General features: G+C 42.4%; 1 protein-coding gene across 1 annotated transcript; it reads right to left on the bottom strand.

Moving 5' to 3' along the window:
• Positions 1 to 7,559: 7,559 nt before the first annotated feature.
• Positions 7,560 to 12,485, bottom strand: C1H11orf97 (chromosome 1 C11orf97 homolog). The gene is made up of 3 exons (XM_068670311.1): positions 12,332 to 12,485; positions 11,523 to 11,627; positions 7,560 to 7,852 (listed from the first exon to the last, which is right to left on the bottom strand). The coding sequence occupies exons 1-3, from the start codon at positions 12,483 to 12,485 to the stop codon at positions 7,710 to 7,712; spliced, it is 402 nt and encodes a 133-aa protein (XP_068526412.1). The 3' UTR covers positions 7,560 to 7,709.
• Between the last annotated feature and the right edge of the window lie 1,250 nt (positions 12,486 to 13,735).

Below are 13,735 nucleotides of genomic sequence, written 5' to 3'. Positions count from 1 at the left end.
GACTCTGCGACTCATCTCTGTGTTAGAAAAGAAAGCAATTCAAGCCCATTTATGCCCCAAAATACAGAATGGTTGCAGGTGAGATTGCTGTTAGGGTAGCAACTAGGTCGTGCATGTCCATAAACTTATTAATTGTACATGAAAACACTTGCAGACTTCCATTGCCCATGATCTAAGCACTCAAACAAAGAAAAAAAAAAACAACAGCTGTGGTTACAGTAAGCATTTTATTGTCTCTGCTGTAACACCCAGTGCTGGCTGGAAGGGATTTCTGGAGGTCACTACTCCACCCTCAGAGGATCCACCTCAGAGGAGGATCCACCTCCTCAGGGTGGAGTAGTCCACCTCAGGAGTGGTCCACCTGCTCAGAGGAGGACCGCTGCCAGCACCAGCTACGTTGCTTACATAGGTGCTGGCTTGACTAGCAGCAAGAAGTTGAAAATACTCAAGAACAGAGACTCCACAACACCTTTGGCAGCCTGTCCTAGTGCTGCGCCACCCTCTCAGTGAAGAATTTTTTCCTGCTCTTCAACACTGAACCTCCCAACCTGTAATTTCTGGCTGTTAAGGCCCCTTGTTATATCCCAGGACAGAACAGCTCCATCATCTTCATAGCACCTTTAGGTAGCTAGTTGTTGGCTGCTATTAAATCATCCCTTTGCCTCCTTTCCACAAGACTAAACAAAGTCCACCTCCCTCAACCTCAGTTATGTGCTGTAGGACCCCTCATCATCTCAGTAGCTTTCCACTGGACCTTCTCCATATTCTCAACTTCTAACCTCAAACTGGGAGTCTGGAAAGTGGACACAATATACCAGGTGTCCCCTCACCAGTGCTGAGTGCAGGGGGACAAGGACTTTCCTCAACCTGCTGCACATACACCTGATGTTGCCCAGCATATGGCTTGCTTTCCTTTCAAGGCTCTGTTGGCTCACATTTTACTCGCTGTGCACCTGGTCCCTCACAGCGTGGTTGTTTATCAGCCAGTCAGTTCCCAGCCTGTACCAGTGCACGGGGCTTTTCTGTTGTACATACAGAACTTCGTACTTCTCCTTGCTGAACTCCCCAACATTTCTGCTGGCTCAGTCCAAGCTTCTCCAGGCCTCTCTGAAGTTGTTCAAACCAGCATGACAATCCCCTTTTCTAATTCAGTATTGTCTTCAATATAGTGTGCTAGCCAACAGCAGCAAACTAAAACAACAATAATGCAATAAACATAGGACCTGCCTTGACAAACAATGCTGATTTTAGTCACAAAATGGGGATCTGGGAAAATTATTTTACCAGTAAAAAACTGTAAGCATGTAGAAATACAATGCTGACAGACCCAAATCCTCTGAGTGCATGAGCTGTACTTGAGATCAGCTCATGAAAGCAGCCCAGAACCCATCCAATACAATGAACACTACCTAAAATGAGCACAATCCCTTGTCTGCATTAATGAAAGATTCAAAGTGGTCAACAACTCCACTGTAAACAATTTTGTTTCTTTAGCTGCTTTTGCAGATAACGTGAGAAATTTGGGACCCATAAAAGTCAGTGGGAGAGCTCAACTGACTTTTGTGGAATTATGATTCACCCAATAAATTTCATTGTATGAGCCGCAATGGCAGCTGTTTTCCTTCAAGAACATAAATTTGATCTATGAGTTTGGAGGAAGCTGAACCAGATCGTACTTGCCTAATCAAGTTTTCATTTCTGGTCTTGCAGATTTGTTGGTAAGCCGTTCCAGTTCCACAGCCCAGTGAAGTAGAGTCTATTGATCATGCCAGGCCCAGTCCTGCACGTAGTGAAGTCAGCAACAATCTTGTCTTTCATTCAGGTTTATGAAATGTTTCAGGACAACTCATCAGGGAAGTTCTTGTAAGACAAGTAGCGACAACTTTGAAAAAACAACAAAAAACAAGCAAAAGGAAACAAGACTATGTGCCTTGCACCCTTTCTTTCACAAATTGCACCTCAACCAGAGCTAGGAACGTGGGGACTAGAGCAGCACTTTTCTTTACAAAATTTCTTTTTCATAAAGAGAGGTTTTTTTTCAAGCAGCTTTGTTCACTCTGACTTGGGGAAACGCACCCAGTGACGCTGATGGGAAGTACAACGTGATGAAGGCCGAGTAGCATTACCAGACACCTGTGGATATTGCAGAGGAAACAGACACGATCCTGCCTGCGTTTGGAGGTCAACCAGCCCAGGCTGTCGCTCTGTGGCCCAAGGACCACGCAGGCTTCTCGGTACTCTATATACAAATTTCCACTCCGTGGAAATGGCAGTAAGCTCCACTGTTGCTGACAGACAGGAATTTAAAATAAAATGCCGTCTGTTAGTAATGAGGCTGTTGCAAAATAAAAAACATTTTGCTTATTTGAAGGCTAAATGTTTGCAGTTTCTAACAGCAGTTAATGTTTGTGCCTAGAGCTTCCCAGCTGGCTTCCTCTTGTACTCTGACTCACCGTTTTGTCACACATGAGCAGTATTTAGGCCTAGAAGACTCTTTGAAGTTACTTGTCAACTGTCTTGAAAACATGGTTTAAAAGGTACCAAAGGATGCTTTATCTTCAGCCACAGCTATCAAGTCAGATGTTCTATCAACCAGGGAAACCCCATGCAGGTGATTTTTTATCCTAAAAGAATGTCACCAGCTACAAGGAGAGGCAGAAACTACCTGGTACCAAAATGACACTTAAGAATGACTTTGAAATCTCTTATCATGAGCAGTCCCTGTAGTTTCGATGCAAGCTTCTGCCAGGTAAGGCCCTAAATCCTGTGTGAAAAAGAGCGATACAAGTTCTGTATAAATTGCTTGTTGTATTTTAGTATAAAAATTAAATGCTTTTAGTTTGATTAACTAATGTTTCACGCTGGGGATCGTGATCTTTCTGCTTGGAAGTTTAAAATTCTGAAATATGACTAGAGATAAAAGATCCAGTTGAAAGCTGATGCCTGCCTTGTTGGATGAGCAGCTTCCGAACAGACGAGTCCACATGACTGCACACGCAGCAAATGTGATGTTAAAATATTCTGCCTGGCTATACAGATCCATTTGTGACTGAGCAGAGCTGCACTAAAACGCTGTGAAGTTGACGTTTCCAGGACAAGGCACGGACACGACCAGATGTGCTGTGCACACCCTGGAGGAAGGATCCCGTCTCTTCTACCTTCCAGTGCAGCACGCACCTTGGTCATTCACCAGCATAGATCAGAACCAAAACCGGAGCAGAAAACTTTCCTGCCCAAACCAGATGATCCTCAGATAATTTGACACGTGTGTGTGTGCCAGCAGGCTGGAGTTTGGCTCTGTGGATATTTACTAGCAGTTATAATGGATTTCAATCTGTCTTGTTTTCTGAAGTACTGGGCTGCATCGTAAGCAGCACCCGTGGCAGGGGCAGTGACTCGCGGCCATCCGTACAGAGCAGGCAAACGCCTGCTCCCAGGGGACTGCTCTGATGCTCTCACTTCACCCAGAGAGCATCCCACAGCCCAAGTGCAAGGGTTTGTGGTACAGCTTTTCTTCACACATCTCTAAACCTCAGGCACTGAAGCAACGTTGCAGGCCAGGAGACAAGCCTCGCTCTAGTTTGAAGCAAATCTCCTAAAACTCACAGTTCTGGGGCCATCGACACCAGCAGCTTTAATATGTTGATCCTCTCCTACTGTGCCTCATTACTTAATAGTGCAAACATAGCTGCTGAAAGATGTCAGTGCTTGAACTGACTCAATATGTGGAAGCAATGCTAGCTGTTGTCTTTCAAAACAGCAGTGTTTAGTTTGAAAAAAGAAATAAAAAACAAGAGAAAAGTGTAGCTGAACAGCTAGAGAGTAAAAAATGACTGCGATAAAATATGAGTGCAGTTAGACTAGTGGAAATCCAGTTTTATTAAATATTATATTATAAATATTAAAGTAATATTAATAGCATTGCTATGACATTATTATATTGCTTAGTTTGGTCCAAATGAAAGATGAGAGGCATTAAAATAAATTATAATCATAATAGAAATAACAAAGTATTCAGCAGAAGAGATCTAAAAGACATTTCTCTGTTGTACAAAGTTGCATGAAAAAGAAGCAAAGGCATCAATGAATTTCACAAATCTGTTTTTGTTGTAGCAAAACTGAGCTAGTGCAGAAATCTGTGATGAACCCAGAAAGCGTTTTCATTTGGCAAGTTTTAAAATAAGATCACAAAGAAAATAATGACTAAGAATGAGAAAACAGGCGGAGGAGGCTTGAATTAAAATGAAGCAAGGAGCAGCAGGGAGATGCAGCAAAGTTAATCAAAGCCTCTATCTGATAACCCAGTGCTTCTGAAACATCATTGTGTGCTTCATGATCAAATCTGCATGTGAAAACTAAGAATAATGTTTTCAAAAGCTGAAAATCCTCTAGTGCCTCAGGTGCAATTTTCAGTGCCAATAGTTTTATTATTTAGAAGTCAAATAGAAATGCTAAAAATTGTTACCTTTAAGCCAACTAAGTTTTTTTGTTTTTTTTTTTGTTTTTTTCCCGCTTATCACTGATACCAAAATAAAACCAATTTTTTAGTATTTGAAAAGACTTCCAGGCAATCAAAAAACAAACATCCCTTTTCATTCACAGATAACCATAAAAAAAGCCAACAAACAGAAAGTGTAGTTTCATAAAGTTGTCACTGAGACTCTTTTTTCTTAACAATATTCAGATACTGAATAATATCTGAATAAGAATATAACATTTCTGAATAAGAAAATGTTATTTTCTTAACAACATTCAGATCCTTCCTTAGAATCTCAGAGTCCCACAAACAAATCCCACCTCCACCTCTTAGGATCGCATGAATGTCTTAAGAGTGACATGAATTATCAGTTTGAGCTGGCACTGGAAAGAAAGAACTTTTCAACTCTGATCTTTAATTACCCATCAGTTCATTTTTTTCACTGTACAAAACAGTTTCCTCCTTCAAAAAGATAGTAGCACTCGCTATCTTATTGCAGGACGGATGTCTGGAAAGATTTCTGACAATGAAAACTGTAGCGTGCAAAGCATTACTAATTTGGAAAAGAATGTGCTACAGTTATTTTATAAATATGGCATAGACTGATCATTAATTTAGATTGCTAAATGTGAAGACGGGAAATATCATGCTCACCAGCCTCGTTTGACTGTGGGTCATCATCTCCCTCCCCAGTTATTCCTAATTATAATTCTGACCAGGTTGGCCAGCCTCACGGCAATCGTTACTGTGGAGTCCTTGTATTATCACAGCACTTAAGAAACAATCAAGGATCCTTTCAGGTTCTGTACAAACAGAGCTTTTGCCTCACTTGTTGAAATGAATCTCATCTCTTCCTAGTGGTTCTTAGACCTCAAAGAGCCTAAGCGCTCACGGCTGCTGGAAAGCAGCTTGTCCAGCAGGATGCCAACTCCACCAAGCTGCTTTCCAGCCTGTGAACCTCCAGCCTGTCATGGTGCAAAGGATTATTCCTCCCCAAGTGCAGGACGTGGCATTTCTCTGGGTTGCAGTTCATGAAGTTCTTCTGTGCCCAGTTGTGCAGCCTGCTGAGTTCCTTTGGAATAGCTGCACGCCCATCTGGTGTATCAAACACTCTTCTCCATTTTGTACTCTCCATAAGCTTGCTGAGGGTGAACTCCATCCCATTGCCCAGGTCACTGATGAAGATGTTAAACAGTCAACCCCTGGGCTTCTCAGTTAGTGACTCTTCTCCAGCTGGACTTCATGCTCCTCATCCCAACCTTGGGACCCTGGCTGTTCAGGCAGTGTTCGGTCCACCCCCTTACCCGTTCGTATAACCTGTAACTTCATCAGTTTGACTGTGAGGATGTTGGAGCAGAGAATGTCAAGAAGCTTTGTTAAAGTCAAAGAAAACAACACATCACCTGCTCTCCCCTTGTCCATCACGCAAATCATCTCGTTGCAGAAGGGTATTGGGGTTGTCAAGCACAGTTTCCCCTTTGTAAATCCTTGCTGGCTACTCCCAGCCACCCTCTGTCTTTGGTATGTTTGGAAATGGCTTCTAGGATTATTTGCTTCATCATCTCCCCAGGGAGTGAGGGAAAGCTAACCAGCCAGTAGGTGCCTGAACCTTCTTCCATCCCTTCCCCAAGACTGGAGTGCCATTTCCTTCTGTAAGTCCTCGGATACCTCCCCCACTCACCCATGAGCTTTTGAAGCTCTCTTTTGTCCTGCTTTTGTACAGTACCTAGAAGGATCTAGGACTGTTTCTGAAGTTCTGTGATAATACAATAAATACAAACTAAAGATCATTTGGTATTACCTCACAGTAATGACAGTTACAAGTGAGAGTTAAGTTAAGGTTATTTCAGGTTCCATGCTGCCTCTATCGTTTTTTAACACTACGACAACTCTTCCATAAATAGAGACATCACAGGCTTATTTATGTTAACATTTTATTAAATCAAGATGGAAATTGAATCACAAACTCTTGGCCTAGAACTGCTGGGTTTATGAATAGATTCAGCATAAGGAATGTTAAGGCATCTCTTCGACTATATATTATGATCTTCTGCTGGAACTTACAATCACTCTGCAATAGAGAAACCCATAAAAATGTCAAATTTCACAGCAGTACATTTTTGTCATCAGAAGTATTCTGTAATTTTTGGATTGTGACACCTTCACTAACTGAAATATGGATCAGTTTTGGCTACTACAACAGGTAAAAAATCAGCATGAAGCTATGAATAGAAATAACTATAAAGAGAAAATAATTCCCTATCCAACCAGGACTATCTTCAAAATCTTATAAATAAAGATCTACATTTCCATGCATGGTCATTTTAATGTTTGACACATCAAAACAGACTTGGAAGACTAATTTGTGCTAGTCAATCATTTATGGGCAAAAGGGGCTAATTTTTAAGGTGCCAGTATCTCCAGAGCTCAGATCAAGACAGTAAGAAAGAGGTGCTGATATAAAACTCATGCAGCTAGCTGTATTTTTAAACCACTACCCCCTGAGAACATGACAAGTAGCTTCATCTAATGGCCAATATGCTGAGCTCGTATATTCTGCAACCTTATGGCACTAATAATATTCTTTTTATAAAGCTAATGAACTCTATTTCCTCAGGGTTGGAAGCTCTCACTTCTCACTGCAAAGTTAACACATTCCAGAAAAAGAGAGAAGATGGGCACATGGAGAAGATAGCTGAAAGCAACCAGCTCGTAAGGAATAGGTCCATTCCACAAAAGCCACATTCCAGCGACTGCAAAGATAGAAATATGTGCCCCAGAGCACCAACTGCAAATGGCAATTTGCTATGCAAAAGCAGGCAAATGTGAAAATGCCTGAAATGGTTCCTAGATCAATCTCCTTTCAGGAGACGTGATGGAGGAGGGCTTTTCCAAGCATTAAGGCTGAATGCGAAGGGGAAGTAAGGTTCATTACCTACATCACCACCCATTCACAGGAAAGAAGTGATTATTCCCCGCATTTGCAGAAGGTTTCAGAATATTAAACAAGGTGACTCAACACAGCAATCCTGAACAGGTTTCTTCTGCAAAGATTTCAAGTCTGCTGGCTGATTAATAAAGCTGCCCAGCTGTGATTACTCTAAGGCCATATAGGTGATTTGATGGAAGAATAACATTGAACAAAATAGATCTGCAGTCCAGTGAGATATCTATGAATTACCAAATCATATTATCCTGCAACTTTAAAGTGAGGTGTTACAGCGAAAGTTTCTTATTGTTGACTCTTACTTCTCATTGCTGCATGCCTCGAGTAGAACTGAGGCTGTAAGAGCAAACCATTTCTGTTCTGGGATGCTGGTTTCAGGCCTCCGATGGAGAAATTCTTTTTCAGACTCCAAATTCCTTCCAGAGACACTGTTAATAATTTGTTAAAACAATCCTGTTACAACTTGTTCTAGATGAATGTAACATTTAGAAGACAGTCCCTTTGGTCAGTACAGTACAAATAGGGAGAACACTGTAATCATCCTCCATAACTAATGAAAACCAGATTGACATCTTCAGAGAGGAATTTGGATTGCTAAAGGTGTATGTTGCTCGTTAGTGCCTGTGGAACAGCTTAGGACTACTAGGCTAACTGAAGCAAGATGTAGCTGATCTATAATGTATAAGAAACAGCAGTAATACTGTAAGTGCAACCAGTATGGTTTATTGGTCATACTGGAATACCAAACGGCCTCATAAAAGCAATAGCAGGAAAAAAAAAAAGAAAAAAAAAAAAAAAAGCTAGTTTATTTTGTAGAAAGGTTACAATTTACCAGTCATCTAATTTTTGTAAAACAGTAAGCTTATGAATCATCTGAACTGTGTAAATCAGTAGCCCTCCAACCTGACAGTTGGTTTTTAATCAAAGCCCTGGCCACTTGTGGAACATCTCTAATTCTCTAGATGTATACTAATGAAAAAGGAACTAGGCTCTTGCTGAGTAATTTGCACACCAACATCTAATTGACCTTTTTATACATAGCATTATTACGGTAAGCATAGCTTGTAACTACCGTGCTCTACATACCATTATACACTGAACTTCTTATACACAGATTTTATACATTCCCCTAACGAATATTTTTTGGTGGTTCTGTTTTATCTGAAGTACTTTAAACTTCTGTAATATTGAGAGAATCTCCAGAAATTATGAGAGTATATTTTGTAGCATCCACTCATGTGATCAAATTGAAGCCTTCCTATTTTGACCCACTGGCAGATGAATGCAGTCCAAAATAGGTGTGTTAAGTTCTTAGTAACATCAGACATGAGCAGATCGAGCAAACCAATGTTAACATCTGCAGCTCAGCTACTTGCCCAGATCCCCTTTACAGTCACTGGGCACAGAACAGGCACTTACAGAGCATCACTCATGCAGAGGTAGGTATCTAGGACAAGAATTATATTTTCAAAATGTCTTTTTTTTTTCTCCATTTACTATAAACAGAGCTTACATAAGTAGTTCATTTGCCTGTGTGCTGTAATTGCCTAAGGAGCCTAACCAGAGAAATGCAGTTGCATGTTCAGATGGTCTTTAAATTTGACAGACTACCGGTTACATCAACTAACTTTTGTACATTTTCATCTGTGAATCCAATTGTTTGAAATTCACTTTGAGTAAATCTACACTTGGGTCTTCATCCCACAAAAGACAAGACAGATATTTTTTTTCCAAAATTTTCCAGATTTGGAAATAAAGGCTAAATTACCCTTGCCACATTTGTGGAGGGTGTAATGATTAAGAAAGACAACAGCGGGCCTATTGCAACAAAACACAGCTTAGTATAACCAAGGGACAGGTTTACTCTGTAGAAAAGAATGTGGGGCTAAGAACAGGAATCATGTATTATGGCACAAAAGATGAATTATGTATTATATATTCAAAAGATTAAATACATATTATTCACGTGTTATAGATTTAGGAGTAACAGTTGGCAAATAGTTCAACATCCCTGGCTTATGTTAGCTTTAGATTTTAGTAGAGAAGTAAATTAAAATAAGTAGATGATTCTCTCCAGGATACTAGTGATACAAATACTGAAATAACGTGATCAGATTTGGTATTTACATTTTAAAAGGGGAGGCAAAACAATTGATCAGAGTTCTTAAAGAGCTAAAAACAAGTTAAGTGCTAGACATAACACTCACATGGAGAGATGTTGAGACTCTAAACTGCTTAAGCTATCAAATACTGACTGCAAGCAACTTCCATTATAGTGTATATATAACTTCTCTCGAAGAAAATCCTGGATACTAAAAAAAGGACTATCAACAAAGGACCCAACAAAGGCAAGGAGCTGAACTGTACCAATCACAATTATTCATATAATCACAGAATGGTTTGGGTTGGAAGGGATCTTAAAGCCCATCTAATTCCAACCCCCTGCCATGGGCAGGGACACCTCCCACCAGCCCAGGTTGCCCAAAGCCCCATCCAGCCTGGCCTTGAGCACCTCCAGGGATGGGGCATCCACAGCTTCTCTGGGCAGCCTGGGCCAGGGCCTCACCACCCTCTGAGTGAAGAATTTCTTTCTTACATCTAATCTAAATCTCTCTTCTTTTAGTTTAAATCCATTAGTCCTTGCCCTATCACTACACCCTTGGACAAAAATTCCTTCTGCTAGGCCTCAGTCAACTGCCACCACACTGAAGCCTACAGTATCCCCAAAAAACAAGGTTTTGCAGTCCACTTAATTCATGCATATGTTTTATGTTTTGCTTTAAGAGGATACAGAATCACAGAATACCCCTTGCATGCAGATGCCATGGGCTTTTTCAACAGGAAGGTTCTTAAAAGCCCTACCAAAACTTGAGGAGAGGCTGTGTCCTGACAAAAATATACTTACAAGCATACAGCTAGAGAAATGTTTTCTTCAAAGAAGTGAAAATACACAATGTATGTAAATCCTAACTCTGCTCAAAGGAAGTAGAATTTGGCTTCATTTAACAGTCACCTTTTCTACTTGTGTAGCCTGCAGTGAAACGTAGCGCTATGAATTAGGCATGATTTTTTAACATGCCAGCCACTAGAACAAACTAATGAGGGAAGCTGCAAGAACCAGCTTTATTCAGCAGGCTCTGCAGAGAGGCACAACCTGAGGTACAGCAGCTTAACCGGTAGAGACAGTCAGGCCTGGCAGTCAAACAGATCAGCTGTCCTATCCTTAAACATTGCAAATGTCTGAAAAATAAATTTCTACAATTAGATGAATAGTTCTATGGCTGCAAGAGAAAACCACCACGATGTAAGTTATGTCCCACATGGGTCACATGGCTTTATACTCATTTCTGCATCACAACTAGCAAATGAGATCGGACTAGGGTTGTTTACATGGAAAATATTTAAAATTTATATTAAAATGGAGAATCTAATTGATCTTTGTTAAATTGTTCCATCATTAGGCTCTTTTTGTTAAAAAATGCTAATTGTTTTTATTCTGATCTTCTAATTTTTACCTCCAATTCTCAGAATTAAGTTTCTTATCTAGACCAAACACCTTGTTCCCTCTTAGACTTCCATTTCTTCATTTGCCTACTATAGTCAAGTAGTTCCATAACCTTCAAACTGCCCGAACAGACTGATTTTCTACTTGCCTTCACTGTTTTCCTGTCCTTGATCTAACCTTATTCATTCTTACCTCAACTTCTTTTCAACACCAACTTCAGAACTGGATGAAGTATTCTAATAACTACAGCACCTCTTTCAAAGAAAGATGTAATAAACCTCTCTAGCACTTGGTATTTGCTTCTGTTTTGTTAAACTGATAGATCATATGGAATTACATGTTCTCAACAATTATGTTCCCAATAATTTCAGGCTAAAAAATAGTAGAGACTATATGCAATTCTTCTGTTTCTGAATGTTCCCCAGATCATTCCATGAATGTTCTAGGCCGTTTTTGTTGTTGTTGCTTGGTTGGTTGGTTGTTTTTTTGGTGGGGTTTTTTGTTATAATCAGTAATTTTGCTGCAGTTCTCAAAACATCTTTTGTTCCATTTGCCCTGACAAACACTTTTCATTTGCTCGTAAGGTAGATGACCTGCAGCTGGATGTTTAATGTTGTATTCTTCTTTCTGAAAATAAAGCTCTTCTTGAAGGATTTCTTTAACTCTCCTAGATGGCTCAACATACACAAATTTCTTCCCTGTTAGCAAAACACATTACAAAAGAACCAGTTATTTAGTGTTAGGCCAGAGGTTGGACTCGATGATCTTGAGGTCTCTTCCAACCTAGAAATTCCGTGATTCTGTGATTTTACCCACGTCTCCCACCCCAATCTCAATATGCTTTGCTGAATGTAATTTTATCCTGTCCCGTTCTACTTTTATCTTTCACACACCTTATGACCAATTTACAGACGTGATAGGGTTCAGACATGCCCGGACCCACAAGGGATTCCTCACAGCAGTACCACAGCGGGTACCTAAAGGGGAGCACTGCAGGATTCAGAGGGAGCTGAAATCCATGGCAGCGAGCCAGGCACCTGGGAGAAGGGACAATGGGGTCCCTCCATGAGCAGCCCCAGCTGGAGCAGAGTGCTTCCAGGGGGACATGAAAGAAGCCCCCGAGATGTCCTTGCTGAAGGGGACGCCTCACAACACGTTACCTCTAAAAAAAGGCAGCACCCAGCGGTGCAGCCCTGCATGAGGCCACCACGGAGGCGGCCTGGGGAGGGATGCGACGCTTTCCTTCCCCATCTCCACCCTCCAAAGCTTTCTGGGGACCCATGACGGGGCAGGACCCCTGAGGAAGAAGCCGGAGCCCACCCCCGTGGTGCCCAGAGAGCCGGGGAGGGGACCCTGAGGCGGACAAGGGGCAGTGAGGCGAGCCGGGGGCCGCCGCGCTCACAGGGCTGCCCGCCTCTCGCCGCCTCGCCGCGGCCATCGCTGCCCGTCTCCTCGGCTTCCCCCGCCGGCTGCGGGCCGCTCGCCGCCTCGCCGCGGCCATCGCTGCCCGTCTCCCCGGCTTCCCCCGCCGGCTGCGGGCCGCTCGCCGCCCTCATGGCCACCGTGCCCGGCCAGCTGCGAGCCGCGCGGCTCCGTTGCCATAGGAGCGGGGATGGGCAGGGACGGGCGGGCCGCGCCCCGCCAGCGGCTGCCCGGCGCCATCTTGTGGCTGCCCTAGGGGCGATGTTCTGTAGCGGGCTGTGCCGCTTTTGCTTTCCGTCAGCGCTGAAGTGTTTTGCGCCTTCCACTTTGACCTAAAAAAAAAAGGCCTTTGACCTTTTACCTCCCGTTCTTTTTAGTCAAAAAAATCATGGATGAGCCCCCGGTGCAAAGGCGTCCCGGGGTCGCTGTGTGGGGACCCAGGGTTGCCTCACGCCGCCATGGGGCACAGGGCAGGCTACAGTCCATGGTTTATCGTTAAACATCACTCATGTGGGGCAGGCAGCATTACACGTCGGTATGCACACACATCACTGCTGCTTTGTGTCCCTAGAAAGTGTTGCCACTACCCTAACTTTTAAAAGGATGTCACATTTTATGTCAATCTTCAGACTGAGACTGATAAAGACAGAAGGATCCAGCTTGACTGGATCGACTTACAGGAGCATTCGCTTGATTTTAATAGCACTTGTTGTAATATAAGACACCTTGAAACTTTGATAAGACTGAGGTGGCATTTTGACTCCACTCATCTTGCTGCTGTGCATGCTACGAAGAAGAGCATCTTGCAGGTACCACAGGAAGCAGAGTGCTGCCAGATAGCAGCAGATGAGCACACCAGCAAGCTGTCCCACTCACCCAGCAGAGAGATTTGCCCTGTGACAGCTTCCTTGAAGCCAGAACTTGGCATACAGGAAGAAGTAAGAATCTGTAAGATACAAGCCATGTCTAGTTAAACCAATGCACAATGTAATCTGTTCCTCATTAACGCATTTCAAAGCATATGTCGTTCACAAATATCCTGAAACCAAGCTTTCAAAATACCAAACATTAAAAATTACTTTGTACAATTCACATTTCAAAGGCAGTTCTCTATTTTTTTTTTTAACAGAATCGCAACACAGGGCTCCAGGAAAGACATGGTGATGAACATGCCCTCCAAAGATGCTTGATCAGAGGACCAAATAAATGCCTCAGAGGACAAAGGCCGACACATTCCAGCCTTGCTGCTGCTGCTACAAGTGTGCTTCAGACCTGTTAGTGGTGTCTGGAAGGAGCTTGGGATCACTCAGTAAGGTGTCTGCACAGGACAAGATGTTTTCTTACAGTTGTCTGGCTGAGAGACCATATTCCAGGCCTTACATTC

This window comes from Anas acuta, chromosome 1, assembly GCF_963932015.1.
Source record: "Anas acuta chromosome 1, bAnaAcu1.1, whole genome shotgun sequence".
Classification (NCBI taxonomy): domain Eukaryota; kingdom Metazoa; phylum Chordata; class Aves; order Anseriformes; family Anatidae; genus Anas; species Anas acuta.
The sequence above is the reverse complement of the archived record's forward strand: the minus strand, read 5'-3'. Positions and strand labels throughout refer to the sequence as shown.